At 49.1% G+C, this 16,891-nt stretch overlaps 1 protein-coding gene across 4 annotated transcripts in view; it reads right to left on the reverse strand.

Annotated features, from left to right (window-relative positions):
- Nucleotides 1-16,387, reverse strand: part of LOC115612917 (gamma-aminobutyric acid receptor subunit alpha-3-like) — a 73,090-nt gene extending 56,703 nt beyond the window's left edge. For 2 of the 4 annotated variants that reach the window (XM_030497797.2, XM_030497795.2), the window contains exons 1-4: nucleotides 16,061-16,250; nucleotides 8,551-8,761; nucleotides 6,657-6,785; nucleotides 2,819-2,940 (exon numbers count right to left, since the gene is read on the reverse strand). In XM_030497797.2, the coding sequence (XP_030353657.1) occupies nucleotides 2,819-2,940; nucleotides 6,657-6,745 (211 nt within the window). In that variant the 5' untranslated portion in view covers nucleotides 6,746-6,785; nucleotides 8,551-8,761; nucleotides 16,061-16,250. Of the gene's footprint in view, nucleotides 1-2,818; nucleotides 2,941-6,656; nucleotides 6,786-8,550; nucleotides 8,762-16,060 lie in introns of all 4 variants that reach the window. The other 2 variants (XM_030497798.1, XM_030497796.1) reach the window with 2 other exon arrangements.
- Between the last annotated feature and the right edge of the window lie 504 nt (nucleotides 16,388-16,891).

The following is a 16,891-nucleotide window of genomic DNA, read 5'->3' on the forward strand; positions in this document are numbered from 1 at the left end:
TGTGGCATGCCTTCAGAATGACAGGTCTGACAGCCACCTCCCCCCCCCAGCTTTCATCTTCTAAGCTATCCTGGAGTATGCTCACAAACCTCTACTTGCCATCAAGACTACAAGGACTCCTTGCTGGAGAGCCCCGGGGGACAGGAGCGGCAGCAGCAAGACAAAGGAACACCCTTGCCGGGAACCTGGCTCTGCAGCACTGGGCACTCCTGAGCAGCCTTATCACTGGTTTGCTTCAGTTTGTGTCTGCAGCATCCTTGCAGGAAGAGGAGCTCTGGCATGGGAGCTATTAGAGTAGGTGGCAGCAGATGGTGAAAACAGAGGGGATAAGAAAATAAATACAAAGAGGCTATCTTGAGGGGAGAAGTCACCACATCAACACTCTGCTGCTTACACAGTCTCTTTTCCCAAAGCCTAAACAAACACTGCTCAGTTCCCGGTACACGAGGAAACGGCTCTGCCAAGTGCTGGGGACAGGCACTCGGGCACACACAGCACTGCACAGCCCCGAGAAGTGCTGCAGCTCTCCATACCCCAACCCAGTGTTTTCGGGGGACCTGTCTCATACAGAGAAGAGAAACCAAGGCCAAGTAGGGGAGCTGTGTGTCCTGCTTCCCAGTGACCCTCAATGCAGACCTGTCGATCTTTCCACTGCGTGTGTGTGGGCACAGTACCACCACATCTGTTCTTTCCACAGACACCAAGGCAGGACTGTGTGGTGCTAATGGATGCTCTCATCTGACATATTCAGAAAAGCAAAAGAAAATACTCTTGATGGAAATGGGGAGAGCCAGTGCTGGATCTACAGGGACTGCCCAGTACTCTCACAGGAAAACCAATATACCCTGTAAGTCACTGAATCACCCAGCAGCACAACTGCTGATCTGAAGCAAAGTAATCCCTTTCACAGATCGCACATAACCCATCACTTGATGTCTGCCACCCCAGGCCATATGATTAACCCCTAAGTCTGGAGTCTGCAGCAGGACCATTTCTGTTCTTTGGCCACGAGCAGCAGTGGGAAAAGACTTTGCCTCTAATGTTCTTCCTGATAGCAGCCCTGACAGCTATTCTATTCCAAGGAATAAAAGCCCAGACTTGCAGAAAACAGGTCCCGCTATAAGTGGGTAAAGCCTGGCTCACCAGGCTGCCCCATACACATACACTGAGGACAACTCCTTGCCAGCCAAGAGCCCCCAAAACCTATAGCTCTTGTTAAAACCTCCCATCGGGGTCCAGAGGAGTGCTCCATGAGGGGAAATCAGAGGTGAAAGCAGACTTTAAACATGCATTGTCTGGCATGGCAATTTATTATGTTAAACATATTATTAAAGGATCTAAAGCAACAGAGTAGAGATATTCCAAGAAAGGTTTTAACTTCCCCAGCAAGGGGCTCCTGGGAGTCCTCTTGTTAATACTTTGCATGGGGTTGTCTGCAACCAAGCCTACAGTGAACATAAATGCCCCCTCAGTCCCCTTTCAGAACTCGTTTCAGTTAAATCAATACAGCCATTGGGGAGACCTGAGGAAGCAAAGCTATTAGCAGGACTGCAGTTAATTCTGGGAGAAAGAAACAAGCAACAAAAGCAATAAAACTGATGGATGGCTTATGCAGACACAGTAACCCTTTTCCGCCTGTGTCCTGCAGCATGGCAGCCCATCAGAGGCAAGATGATCACTAGGAAAGCCCTCCTTCCCATATTTTGCATGGTTTCTGCTTGGGATCAAAGTACTCCTCTTTCCTACTTTTGCAAGCAAGGCAAGCTCCAGGTTCAGCAGAGGGCCATGGCACAGAGGTCGACATGGGCCTGGGAAGACACAACAAGAGGAATGGCGGGGGCAGTTCCAGGCTAGCACTGTATCACTGGAGCCCCCATCAGCATGCAAGAGCTCAGGAAAGCTCATTCTCAACTTCCCTTGGCACCAGGACCTTCCAGAACAGTGGAGCACACAGTGACTGCAGCTTTGGGTGGGAATCGTGGTCCAGCAGCACAACTTTGCAGTTGAGCATGAAAGCTCAGAGCAGTGTAGGGACAGCCCCCATGGCACACAGTCACTGGCACCTGAGAGAGGTTGTCATCTCTGCCACAGCAACAGTCCTTGACAACAGCGCATCAAGAAACCACACAGCTCATGTCTCCCCCATCTCGCTAAGAAAGCTCCTATCTGTCTTCCCCACATATCTCTCTCTTGCTTCTGCCTCCTTACATCCTGCTACATAAGGGGGAAGGGAGGGACCTACCATGGTTTTGCTTCCTAAAGTGCCTTAAACAACTATAGGTGCTTGGAGAGAAAGTCAGCAGCAGTACCTCCAATGGCAGCGATGTTAAAAGCAGCTCAAGGGACAGCAAAGCCTGGCTGACTGCCTGGTACCCAGACTAGCACACACAGAAGAGCTCGCCAAGTGTCAGCTACATGGGAAATAACTAAGAAGATGTCAAGATAGAAGCTCTGTAACAAAACCCACTGACTAACAACCAGCAACACGAGTTGAAGGTCCTGCAAACCGGTAGTATCATCATTTCTGAAATGGTAAGGCCTATAAAAGTAGCAGAAATAAGTTTAATTATGTTTGCTCCATCTACAGGCCTATCAATGTAATGTCATAGAAGACCACAGCAGTCAGACGTGCACTTCTCACCTCACAAATTATCAAAAAAGGCAGCACAGACTCAAAATAGGGAAACCGGCAACAGACTGACTCTGGACTGAACCAGCCTCCCCTGACAGCACCAGCCTTCATAAGAAGTCATCTGTGCAACCTCTCATTTCTAAAGCTACACAGCTGTGGAAAACATCATCTCTCCATGAAACTGACCTCCAAGTCCAGGTCTCAGGCGGTTGTCGTATCCATCCAACAGCCTGTCCAGGATCCGGGTGAAAATGGTGATGTTGTCTTTGCTGTCATCGACGACGTCTGAAACATGTTTCTGAGAAAGCCTGGCATGTAAAGGGGAAAAAAAGAGATAAAAACATCATCAGAAGAGAAACCTATCCTTTCCATGCTCTGAAGAGTTACTGGAAATGAAGGGATGTTGGTTCATGCTCCAGCCTACGCTGCAGTGGGGCATGCCTGTTCATACAGCAATGAAACCAAATAAGTTTTCATGTTCCTAACTCTGTTCAATGCAAGAAGCCTGGAAGCTCCCAAATAAGATGAGTTCCTCGGGGCATTTGCTGCCCCAGGTGGACTAAAATAAGTAGTAAATTTCTCAAAAAAAGCTGATCTCCCCAAATAAAATACTCAATGCAGTTTTGCAAGCCCAAGGGGTGCAAACAATACATTTGATTTGATATTTGCAAAACATTTGCATTTTGCATCTCCCTTTCAATCAACAGAGGAGCCTGGGCATGCTTCTGGAACTGGCTTTCCTCTAAAAGAGATTTCAGACAACTGCTGTGGCTCCAAGCACAGCTTTGCCCAGCAGAAAAAGCTGTTAGGACCAAAACAAATGGAAAAGCAGGAAATTAAGTAAGAGAAAAACAAAAGAAAAATCTATAGAAATGCAGAGATTGCAAGGAAGATGGAAGAGGAAATAAAAGAGACACCGATGAGGCCAAAGAGAGATTAAGAGGCGCAAACAGGCAGCAGGATGGCTGAGGAAGCCCAGCCAGGCAGGGGAGAAAAGGCTGATAGAGCAGAGGGATCCTAAGCAGTGGCACCAGGAGCCCCACATAGCCCTACCAGCAAATCAGCCCTGTGCCACTAGCCAGAGAGATGAAATGACTGGGGAGCGCTGCCCATATGAAGACTACAGACACGGCAAACTAGAGACATAAGATGCTGGTGCAAGATGTAGATGCAACTGCCAGGGAGAGCACCTATGATGCACTGAAGCAGGGTCCCACTGCCACAGCTGGGGCAACAGATGCCTCTAAATTGTTGCTTTAACACTTCTGCTCCTTTCCTTTTCCTCCCCAGCCTCATTTTCTCTTGCTCCAGTTGATGTGTGCAGCCACCGCTTTAAACATGCATCAGGAAGTAATTGAGGGGAAAAAAACAACCCCAAACAACCTACTAAAAAACCCCAAATAAACAAAAAAACAAACAGAAAGAGGAATATCATTTATAGAGTTCAAAGCTTAATCCTGCTGCATTCCATCTGGTTAGACTCATCGCCCATGACACTATAGGTCTATTTGTAAACACCCTGTGAAGGGTCAGCAGGGTGACAAGTAGCAGAGCTGGCTTGGAGCTTTCTATCAGAATGTTCTCCCAGCAGAAACCCCCACTTCTCTAAGATAAATTAGAGCAAAAAGTGTTTTCTAGCAAAAGAGGAAAAATCAAGAGCAGGGTATGAGTATTTTTAGAGCCAGGCTGAATCAATACTATACAGCATGTGGCAGCTAATTGAAATATTCCATTTTGGGCAATTTTGACATTAATTTGCATTGGCATCAATAACCAAACACTCTGGGAAATTGCATTTCAAGTGCTCGAGGTTTATTTCTACAGGGATTGGATCCCATCTCTCACAAGGCTGCTTAGCCTCTGGTTTTAGCAAACCAATACCTGATATTATGGGAGAAGTGGTCAAGTCAGGAAGCTCGGCTATAAGAGCCAAGAGGGTAATAAAATGCTTAAACTGCAGTTCCCATGGGGGATGGGGAGTGAGGTATGGTCAGGAAAACACCCGTTCCAGCCCTAATGCAACTTGTCAGATCAGAAACATCAAAACACCACTGGTATTACAAACTGCATCACAGCCTTTAGGACTTAGCATTCCAATCAAAACATTGGTTTTGGTTTTCATCTGGACTTGAAATACTTGAAAAAGCTGAACTCCCTGAAGAAAAGTAGAATTTGGAAGAATTTAACAAATGCCTGCTGTAATTAGTGACTTTCGATTGTAACAGCTTTCAATAGATGTCATGCTTAAAAGCAATCTGTACCCGTGTCTACTGATGGGTATATAACCATCTATAACTTATGAATAGCTACCGTGCTCATGAAAGCTCATTCATTAATGTTTTATAAGCTATCTTTAAAAATCACCTGCAATATAAAGAGCAGGAGGACAGATTTTTGTGAAGGAATTCCTGGAGGAGGCTCGGCGGTGATGGGAAAAATGAGTTTACAAATTTCAAAGCCGTTTTACTTAGCCTGACATTTGAGGTTCAACTTCAATGTGAGTAGCATGGGACTCACTGAGGAGGAAAGAGCAGCGCAGGCAGGGTGAGGGAAGGGTGCAGGCAGCACCTCTGGCTGGCACTGATTGCAGCTAATTCCCCAGTCCAGCCAAGGTCTGGGCTGGCTCACCTGTAACCTTAACATAAAGCTAAAGCTGCCCTGTAGCAAGGCGTAAGGAACTCCAAAGATGTATGGGGATCACGGTTTTAAGATAATTGAAAGCCTTTAAGCAGGGAAGGCAGAGGTTTGCAGCAAATTTAATTAGGATAGGCTTGAGGAAAAGTCATTACCTCGCCACCCGTCCCTGTGCTCATGCTCTCTGGAGAGCTGGCTGCCACATCAGCACACCAACTCCAAACAAGGGTCCTCTTCTATGCAATTTAGGAAGCAAATCCTCCTGTGGACCAGAGTGATACCCGCATGGCAGGTAGTGAGGGAGCAGTGGCAGCATCGGTGACTATGTGATGGGGAGCAAAAGGGCAGCACTGGGGAAGGCAGATGCATGTCAAGGCATGCTCGGGATGCATTTGCTTATGCAGAGTTAGATCCAAGCAGGTGAAGTGGGGTGGGCAGGAAAAGGCAGGAGCGTGCATCTGGGCAAACAGCTCCACGCAGAGGGGTGAAGTACGAGTGGCAGCACCAACATTATTTCATGCATGGAAATCCCTGATCGCTGCTGGACTTGTAACTCAGCAGCAGCACTTCAGTGTCCATACCTGGTGCTCTATGGGCTTTCCTGGCGCTCTATGGGCTTTCCTGGCTTTCCTATAGAAGTCATGTGTTATTTGCATTTCTCTCCCTCTGGCAGAGCAACTCCTTCTGCATGGCTTTGCTGGTGGTGTCTTTGTTTCCTTTCCTCGGAGGGCTCTCTGAGCTCACCAAGCCTCAGCAGAGGCTCCAGTGAGATGCAGAGGAGGGCTGCAGCGCCTGTCACAGGCTAACAGGCTTTTGTCTTCTCCTGACAGCTCCCAGAGGCTGGCAGCAGTGCTCCCCTTGATGGGACAGCTGGAGTCTGCACATCCAGGGGCACCAGCACAGACACAGAGCAGTGTGCCCAGCCAGGGCTGGCCAGAGTCCCCCTGCCCCATGCTGCAGCGGATCAGGTGTGCTGCTCACATGTCCTTATAGTATAAGAAGCCCAACAACTGAAGCAGTTTTATTTTCTTTTCTTTAAAAGTATTCAGAAATTGAAGGAGGGGAATCTCCCTTCCAAGTCCTTGCCCAGAGTGAACTGCGAAGAGGCCAAATCTGAAAATTGGTTTTGTTGCACAAAAAACGCTGACAACTGTCCTCAGTGAGAGGACCTCAAATAATACTGATGCAATCAGTCAGCTCAGCCATGAGGGACTGAACAGTCCCTGGGGTGAAAGGCATGGGGATGGGGACAAGTGGAGGGTTAAACACAGCAGAGACTCTTCTTAGCACTTTGCCCTGGACTACTTCACATAGGTACTGGCCCCGGGATATTTAAGCACAGCAGGAGGACCGCAGCCTTGGCCAACAGCCTCGGCACTCATCACCTTACCCAGCATCAGCAGGGAGAGCCAAAACCAGAACTAGGACTCCAAGGCTAACAAAGGAGAGCGAGCCCATTCCTGGGAGCTTCAGCGCCATGGTGTCAGCACACAGTGACTGTCACGCAAGCCTCCAAGACCTGCCAGGGTGGGCACAGAGGAGAAGGAGAGAAGAGAAAATAGGTTTTATTTACTAGGAGAAAAGCAATCTGATCACTTCATTTTTTCCCAGCAGTTTATCCATGTTAACCAGCAGTCCGTATTGCTGGGGTCCTGTATTTGAAATCCCAGAAACCCTGCTAGGACCAAAGGCAGCAGCATCCTCTGCACAGCACGCGGTCAGAGCCAAGCATGTATATACACATACAAACCTTCACCCCATCTTCACATGGCATCCAGCAGCTTCCCAGCTGCTTCAGCGAGTGCATAGCTCCACTTCCAAAATGACAGCACTACTGGTTCTTCCACCCATTGCTCCCCCCTCAGCCCTCAGTTGCTGCCTTCCTCTCACAGCAGTTGCCAGCTCCCTGCTACCTGTGCTACCTTGGGGACACCCACACAGCAGAACCACTTGCAAAGCCTCAAGACCCATTTTTTCCCCAAACATCTTTTTCTGGACAGTAAGGGCCTCATTTAATTCTGGTAATGACACTGCCAGAAATTGTTATTAAGTTTGGGCACTGAGGCCCAAGGTAGTGGGAGTGTTCGGCTGTACTGCACTTAGTGTGCTCAGATTTTTCATTAATTTTACTTTTACTTTAGTTTTACTTTTATTGTGATGTTATTGCACATTTAACTGCCTTCCCCTTTTATGTATCTCATTATGTTGATGCACCTTGGAACAGCACTGCCAAGCAACAGCCTGTATAAATACAGCTTGTTGTGACGTCTCCCCAGCACAACACCATGTCTGGCACGCAGGAGATTCAGCACAGCAGCAGCTCAGCACCTTGGTAGCCAGGCACAAACAGCCACTGTGAGCCCCCAAAACCGTAAATGAAGGCTCACTTTGATCACAGCCTGCAGAAAGGGCAAGATGTTGTTGCCAGCCAAACCTGACTTCTGGATTTCCCCACTCAATAGGCACCGACATTGCAAAGCCTCAGGCAGCTCCTTCCAGCACAAGGGAAGGAGATGCTGGGTTGAAAGCCAAACCCCACCACGTGAATGGCATTTCTCAGCTGGCAGAAGGTGCTTCAGAATGAAGAGGGCAGGTGAGCTCTCAGTGCAAGTGCTCTCAGTGAGCAGGGGTTTCTGCACATGGACTTGGAGGCAGGAACCCGCAGCATAAATCCCATGCAGATAGAGCAGGGAGCTCTGCCCCAAGCAGGATGAAAACACGTGCAGGTCATGTGTGACATGTACATGCAGCGATGTGTATCTGGCTACCCCTGCCACAGACTGGAAGAGGAGAAGGGGCACAACGCTAGGCTGGGTCATGTGTTATGCCACAATTCTGCATCAAGCTACCCCTGGTCGTACACAACACTTTGACCCTACAGTCTTCTGGATGCTGTGCCTGATCCTTGCTTTTTAGCTCAGTATAGCTCTAGGAGGACATGAGCTGCCACACAGTCAGAAGGAAAGAGCCGGACACTACAAGTCCTTATCTGTCCATCTCAGGATTTGTTCTGGCAATATGTTCATTAATGGCAGGCGGAGAAGTAAAAAATAACATTGCCTTGCATAGAGCACATTCATACTTCAGACACGTCACCTTTATCTTCCTCCCCATCATCGAAAATCCTTGCAACTATTAATGCATGGGTTAATTTTGTGCATGGGATCATTTGTAGGTGTTCTCAGGCCTTATTTAATCAGGATGCTACCTGGGGAAGTAGAGCCTTCACTCTGAAGCAGCACACACTTACCAGAGGCTGCAGGAGCCTTCTGGCATAGACTCACCTACACCTCTGGTGAGACAAGCCCTTATTCGAGATGGCTCCTCTGGTTCCTGCCACCTTCCAGCTGAGAAGGGACACGCAGTCTTGGAAATTCAAGTATTTGCTGATGAAGCACAAATTAAGAGGCTGAACATCTGTTCTGTGGGAAATTCCAACAGTTTGGGGAGACGCGTTCCAAATCACAACAAGGACAGCTAAAATGTTGATGTTTCCTACAAGGCAAATTCAAAACTCCTTCAATTAGAAGCTCCTCAACAGATTTCCTTTCAACTTTTCCCTTTCATTTCACTTATACTTGCATATTATACAATAGGATTTGATTTTTTTTAATTAAGGCAATTTCAAACATAAGCCAAAAGCCAAAATCCCACCATTGCTGCTTCCCTCTCCCCTGCCCACATCACCACTGAAAAACTTCACTGAAATCAACACTTTCCCATTCAATTGCTGATTTCAATAAATAGTTTGTTTTGGCAGAATTTGCACTGCCAGCAGTTTTTGAGCAGAGATACCCACACAAATAAGAACCTTTTGGGTTTGCAGCAGATGCCTCCTGGCTCTGCAGGAACCCTTCTGACTCCTTTAGAAGATTTTGGAGCATCTTAATTAGATTTGGTGAGGCCAGGGACTCAGGAGATTACACACCAAAGGTGGAGCAGAGCAGCTAAAGAAAAGAGGACCAGAAAATGGTGCAGCAAGGTAATTCAGAAAGAGATAGGGTCAGGAACAGTGACAAAAGCCAGAAGCACTTACACCTTCCATGCAGGTGTGTGTAAGACATGCCTGTCTGTGCCAAGAAGATCTAAACAACCACATTCCTACCAGACCGTTTTCATACATACAGTTTTTCTTCAATATTATTAGGAGATGAAGGGCTAATTTTCTACTTGGATAATTCTATTGAGGAGGGTGCTAGCCAAGGATAACAAGGCTGCTCATATAAAGTTAAATACATGCTTAAGTCTCATTTCAAGCATCAGAACCAGTTCTATACACCTGCACTGAGAGAAAAATCTTCTTTCACTACTTGCCCAAGTGATTACTTTGCCAGCCATGGCTCACTTTGCTGGCACAGAGAGTGCCCCCCAAATGGGGTGTGAGAGTACATGCATGGCTGGTTTGCTATGGCTGCATTTAGGAACTCAGGAAGGACAACACAGCATGGAAAATAACTTGGCACCGTTTCCTACAATTTTTCTTTTGGTTCTTGTATTTTTCCTAGGGAGCTGGATAGAAGAGGATGAACAGTATTATCCCTGTTTTTTGCCTCTTTTATATTTACTGATGGATTTGAGAAGCAGACCTGGTCCTGAGGACTGTGGTTGACGTTCCTGATTAACACAGGGGCTTAAACCATTGGTGAGGAACCCTGGTAGCTTCGTGGCATTGAGCCAGGGCTGGCCAGGGAGTGCTCAGACACTACCAGAAGGAACAACCCCCTTCCAGCACTGGTGCTGCTCATCACCCTATTGCCAGGCAGAAAACATTTCTCTCAAGGATGTAAAGAAGCTTTTGCAGAGGAGGAGGCTTCACCCTTCATACAGTTTAAGGGATCTTCCAAAGCTCCCCATAGCCAGAACCTAGTGTGGTCCCCACGGCACAACAGCTCTCAGCATTACCTCTCCCTTTTCCTGGGGCTCTTGCTCATCCAGGCCCAGCACCAACCACAGGGACACACAAAGTCTCAGCTGGTGCAACTGCTTTATAAGCCTGATAAGTACTGGCCACACAGCCTCTCTAACAACGTTTCTGGGCTGGCAGGCTTGTAAAACCCCTCCTGGTTTCAACAGCCAATTAATGGAGCTCCTCAGATTTCCGCACAAGAATCACTCTTGCAGAGGTCTGCCTACCCCACAGCAATTACTGCAGGGAGGAAGGGGTCCCTTGGTGTGCAGCACCATCTTGAGCAAAGGAAAGGAATGGAAACACCCATGAGTGTGCCTCAGGGAAGGGAAAACTGGGGCTTCTCCAGCCTAAACTATGAACTACAGCTGCCCTTGCAGAAGGTGCTTAAACAAAATGCTATTCAGTTGTCACTTCCCACTCAGGAAAGCTCTGAAACAGTCAATGTCTTGATCTGAATACTTCCAGGGACCCCTGATCCTCTTGGAAGGGGAGGAAGGATGCAGGCAACATGCATGTAGCTGCATGTAAATGACTGAGGGTTTAGGTATGCTAATTGGAAGGTGATAGTCTCAAAGAAGAAAAAAATCCAAGATTTCTTACTAAGTCTTGTTGAAAAGAAACTGCACAGTATCCGTGAAGAAAATAAGCAGAATGCAAAGATTTATAAGCTCGGAAAAGAGCGGTGCAACTCCTTAGACTGACCCCTCTTTCACATAAGTTAAAGAATGTCACTCTCTAGCTTCTGGTTCTCGTATATGCCTATGCAAGATGGAGCCTATAGGGACTGTACGTGTTCAAAAGAGCTCTGCACTTCCTTTCTCCATCTGTCCATTGCTCATTTCTTAATGGCACAGTTAGTGAATGCATATATCACTAATTCTGCAGTTGCTGGTAACCTCCACAGCTGAATCTGATGCAGATTTTCGAAGGAGCCCAGCTAACACTTGGCAGCTGGAATCAAGCAATACTTGAGGTTTACAATTCTGTGCACTCTGGATTTTGGCAGGTGTCTTTATAACCACATACTAAAGGCATCATAAACATACCTACTCCTCTCCAACACACGCAGTCTGTCCAATCTCCAGAGCATCATAGCATAACAACACTCCCCAGAAATACAGCCTTCCTGTTGGATGTGCAGTTTTGGAACGAGGATTTGGAAAAGCTTTATTGTCGTCAAGACAGTAACATGTTCCAGCCCCTGTTCCTAGTGAGCTGGGTTTGGGAACCAATAAAGTGCTGGCACCTTCCAGGTCAGCGTGGTACCCAAAGTTAACATAGTTACTAGGGTATCTCCTGACTTGTCATAATGAGCTTGATCTTTTCAGAAATCCTTATTCTATAAGTGATTAAATATTCTGAAATGCCTTCTTAGGAAAGTGTGATTAGCACAAGCTTACTGCTGACAAGGGAAAGACAGATAGAGCTCTGGAGGTGGAGAAAGGTAAAGTTTGCAATAAAACCTGGGAGAACAGCAAGCATCAGAGAGGGAATGAAGAAAGAAAAGGCCCATAAACCCACGTGTGTTCATTTGTGAGACCCACATCAGTATCTCTCCCAAATTATTGCCTCCTTGGAACATGCACAGCCAAGGAAACAATCCGATTCACTTAGTAATAATCTAATAATGCAGGCGGCATTCATGAAGCAGCCCAAAGGACATATTTGCCCCATCGCTGCACCCAGAGATGCTGTGTACCTGCAGTGTCAGTAGGTCAGCATGCACCAACACCAGTGGCATCAGCTGAAGGAGTATTGAGCTCTCAGAGCTCCCATTCAGCCCACAGCCCCCAGGACCTGCAGCTGCTCCACTCCTTTGCCAAGTGAGGTATCTCAGAGAGGGCTGTGCAATGAGGAGCTGATGCTGGGAAGGCAGCTGGAAAACAGACTGGAAATTAGAAGCAGCCTCAGTGCAAAAGCCCAGCTACAAGCACTTCCATGCAGGGAGAAGAGGGTGATCTTGACCCAGTGGGTGACAAGCACTTCCTTCCACCTGCACAATAGCACAACCAAGCACAGCACTATAGGTGACCTCACACCACCTGCATATTTACCCCCACTTGCACAGCACAAAAAGCTCCCTAAGGCTCTTCCTCATTGCACTAAAGCCTCTGTAAAACAGGTCCCGGGCATCAGGAGAGATCCTCAGACACCTCTCAAGGATTCCAAAATCATGCAGACTGCACAGGCTGTGCTCTGCCCAGCCATCCCTGACCCTCCATGAGCACACCAGCCTTGTGGTGATGACATCTATGCACCTTCTATGCACTTCTCTGGGTAAAGCTCCAAGCTTTCTCTGCAGAAACAGGCAGCCAGCAAGCACTCAGTGCAGCGGCAGTAAATGCAGGCAATGTACATGCTACCCTGTGTCCCTACTGGGGAGGTTTTGCTTCAGTTCTCAACTTCTTTGGCTAAAAGAAGGGTCCCTTGGAATAAAACTCCTTTTATTTGAGGACAGGGACACCAATGAGCAGCCAAGTTTCATCTGGGAGCCTGGAAATGATGGAATAAGATACCATGGTGTTTCACATGACCCTTGTCCTACTGGTTGTTTGCATCCCTTTGTTGTGAAATGAGCTAACTGGGATGCAGGCATACACTGCACAATACAGGCAGAGACACCCAAGACAGCGTGTCCTGGAAGCAGTCCAGCCCTGCCAGCATCACACTCCACCTGCACTAGCCAGCACAGGGGATGCTTGGTTTGTTATCCTGGACCGAGGCAAGTGCTCTGCTTCCATCGTCTGATGTAGCCTGGATTTCTCTGACTTGCCTCTCAGTTTAGCACTGCTTTATGCCATACAGATGCTGCTGAAGGCCAGAAGCTACTACAGCATTTTACAGGAATCTGAGAACAACGGACAGGCAGCAGTACCTCCACCTACCTGAATCAAACTTGCTGTTTACAATCTACTTAGAGAAACAGCCCTGGCTCACAGCAAGATGCACCTGGCAGAGGAATCACACAGTCTTCAACTCACAAGCATGAAAATGTTTGTGTTTACCTACCCAAGGAGACACATTGGCTTGTCCCCACAAACACATACACTGCACAAGCCACAAAAAACCTTTCCATGAATGTGCCACACACATAAGGTATGAGGCACATGTGATGGTTACCAAATGCGTTGTCTGCAGCTCTGCAAGAGATGCCAGCAGAAGAGGGCACTCAGCACCAGAGGTACAAGGCAAAGAAATTAAAGGTTCAGATCAACATGGAAACCTTGGGAGCAAGCCTTAAAGTGGATATCTTCTGTGGAAAGCTGGTAACAGAGGAACAAGCTCTGTGCCCAACTCCCAACTCAGCTTTAATTTTTCAAAACGAGAAGCTGCTTGACAGTTTTTCCTCATCAAAACAAAATTAATCCCAGTATTGCATCTCTTTACTGAAAAAACACATCCAGAGGGACTGTAGAGTGATTCACACCCACAACTGCTATGGGAAACCATTTGCACTCAAAGTGTAACAAGCCAACACTGATTCACCCACGTAATTACAGGCAGACACTGATTCACAGCTACTGCAACTGCAGACAGACTGACTCACAATCAAAGCAACTGCAGACAGACTCAGGCTCACAAGCACAACTGGAAATACAACCGTGCTGACAGTGCCCACAGTCTGCGATCAATCACACACATCTTTGGAAAACTAGCTAGCATCCTAACCAATGCAAACACGGCTAGCCAAGCCCTGTGCTTTCTGTTGGTGCTCCTGACCTTCACCTCACAGCCATCTTTCCTTCACTGATGGAACAATATCCACACCTCAGCAATTGTTCCTTCCCTGACAGCACTCACACTTGCCAAGCATGACTGTCAAAGCCTGAATGCAGGAGCAGAGCCGCATGATGCATATTCAGATACAGGATGCATACAGGCACAGTAAGCGTGTATGGTGCAAGACATCAACGTACATCTCAATATATCTGTGCACTGGCTTAGTGTTTCCTGAATATAAGTAAATGCAAGCCAAGTATAATACATTTAGCCCATGGGCAAAGGAGATGGCAAAAGACTCACCGCTGGGCAAAAGCTTGAAAGGCAGTATTATTTACTACACTCTCTGGCTGGGTATGTAATTACGTAAGTGTTCAGTCTCAGCATTGTGCTACTTTTTGTAAACAGTTGGCAGGAATACTCCTACTGAGATGAGGGGCTGGGCTGCTTCTCCAGTGCTGAGAGGAGCAGGCTGAAGAGGACATGGTCTACTTAGGGAGAAAGAAACTGAGGTGAAAGAATGGAGTAAGCAGGAAAAGATGAAGTAGACGCTGAGAGTGAAGTGGGACAAGTGGCAATCTACAGACAAAGAAGAAAGAGAAAATAGAAGGAACAGAAGGAGGAAAGCTGTATGATGCACACTTGTAATGAGAAGCTCCAGAAGCAAGCAAAAGCAGTAGCCTTCCAGTGCTGAGTGTGTCTCGCAGCAGTGCAGACAATACATCTGTGCATCCCCATGCACTGAGCTCTGCTGTGCGCTGCAAACCAGGAGGAGATTCCAGAAGAAAGGATGCAGCCTCTGGCCAAGCATGTGCCAAGGGGGTCATGGTGCAGCCGCAACCCCTCTACAGCTGCCCAAAGCTCTCTTGGAAAAGAGTAGGAGCATCGGCTCATGCTCTCCTACCTCTGTGCATGCGTGTGAGTGTGCTGCAGGGCACCCAGCCACAAGCTGAAGGGCAGGCTGGCAAACACAACATCATCACCACCTCAAAACAGCCCAAAATCCTTTATCCTCCAGGGTAAAGAGAAAGTTAAGAGACTACAGAAAGGAGAGGACTTGCCTGAACCACACGTAGCGTCTTCTAGTTGTAGGCTGGACCTCCCTTGCCACCTGTTATTTATCTTCTTCACACTCCCCACAAGGAAACTAAGAGGACCAGAGATGAGGGAGCAAACCTGCTCTGCTGCTGCCTTCAGAACAACTCAGATGAGCTTGCTCTTGCTGGGTCTAAGTAGATACTCAGAGCCTCACCAGAGGATCCCAGTTCTCCCTTTCTGCCTGAGGACGCTGCTGTGTTTGCAGCCAGTTAGCAGCGGATTCAGGGGACAGACTACGGATGCAATTGGCCAGGGAAATGAACTATTTGTTGAATTATACTTCTCTTGTCCAGATGAGAATTGTTCTGGCAGAAGGCAGAGCGAGGAACAATGGATTAAATGTTGCAGCGCAGACTGTCTGATGGTTAATTATATTATGCTACTCCTCAGTCCTAGTAACTCTGGGGGGAGGAGGAAAGATCTGGAGCCCTTTTCACTCTCTTCCCATACCAGCCTCGGAGACTGCAGCCCCCAACACTCCTTTCCCTCTCCCTCCCCCCCGGTACAGCATCAGTGCCCATTAGGCCCGGCTACAGGATTCAGGGGGAAATTTGACTTTGCTTTACTACACCGTTCTCCCTGCTCAGTCCTCTCCCTGCATTCACCGTCCGGCTCTAGCATTATCCTCCTCCAGACATTTTCCCTCGCAGACGCTTACACCTATCCGCTCTCTCCAATTGGCAGTGCCAGGCAGGCGGGCTGGAGCCCGGGGGGTCCTTAGCGCCGGGGGACCCCGGCTCGGCTCGGGCTGCCGCTCTGCTCCGGAGCGACACGGTCCAGAGTTGCTGCGGGTACGGAGATGCTCCGACCCTCCCGAAACCCCATCCCCAGGGGATGCGAGCACGGACGAGCCGCTGCTCCCCGCATTGTTCACCGGCTCATTGACAGTAGCCAACGGGCAGCGCAGCGCCCGGGAGACCCATCCCCGGACGGGGGGGTCCTCGCTGCCCCCCGCTTCCCATTACCCCCAGGAAGGGCGGGTACCCGCTAGTCGGTGCAGCCGCCGAGGCGGCGCGGATAGACCCCGGGGGAGCCGGGACGCGAACCGCCGCCCCGCCCGCACTCACCGCCGCGCCGGCTGCCCCAGCGGGGCCCGGCCGGAGCCCGCTGCGGTCCGCGGGACTGCGCTCCCCGAGCCCCCGTGCCGTGCTGCCGCCGCCTGCGCTCCTCCGGCCGCGGCGAGGGAGGGAGAGAGCGAGAGCGCGATGGAGGGAGGGAAGAAGCAGCATCCCCCCGCCTTCCTCCTCCTCCCCTCGCCCCGGAGGAGGGTTTACCCACCCGCTTTGTGCGGAGCTGCCCTCCCCGCAGCGCGGCTCGCTGCCGCGCTCCCCGCCCCAGGTTGGGACCAGCACCCCAAGCGATGCCCCGCGGCCCTTCGCCAAATCCCCGGCCACGCAGCATCCTTTCTGCGCAGTAGGATGAGCAAGGCTGGCTGCTCCCAGCTTCTACCTGTTGAAGGGGGGGAGCTCTCCAAGGCGCTGGTGCTCTGGAAGGAGATGGCCAGCAGCCCGAGGGGTACTCTGTACCCCAGCTCCTGCCAACCTGCCTCCTCACTCACTGCAAGACCTGGCCGAATCCCAGATCTGCCAGCGGGGCAGGAAAGTTTGGCCTGCAACTTCGAATTGCCAAGATTTATATCACAATAAAACAGCACACAGAGGAAAATATATGCGGAGAAGGGGGGGGGGGGGGGGGGGGGGGAGAGAGGTTAAAATGCAGCAAAGAGTAGACAGTGAACACGAGGACAGATTCAGCGTGGCAGTGTAGGGATCCCGAGGAAGAGTGGTGCAAGATGCACTGGACAGAGCTGGCTGGGCTTTGGGTGCTTTGCAGAGCCACACACCAGTGAAGCTGGGAACGCGAAAGCTGACAGTGAGGCGCGCTCAAAATATATTGTC

Source organism: Strigops habroptila, chromosome 9, assembly GCF_004027225.2.
Source record: "Strigops habroptila isolate Jane chromosome 9, bStrHab1.2.pri, whole genome shotgun sequence".
In the NCBI taxonomy this organism is placed as follows: domain Eukaryota; kingdom Metazoa; phylum Chordata; class Aves; order Psittaciformes; family Psittacidae; genus Strigops; species Strigops habroptila.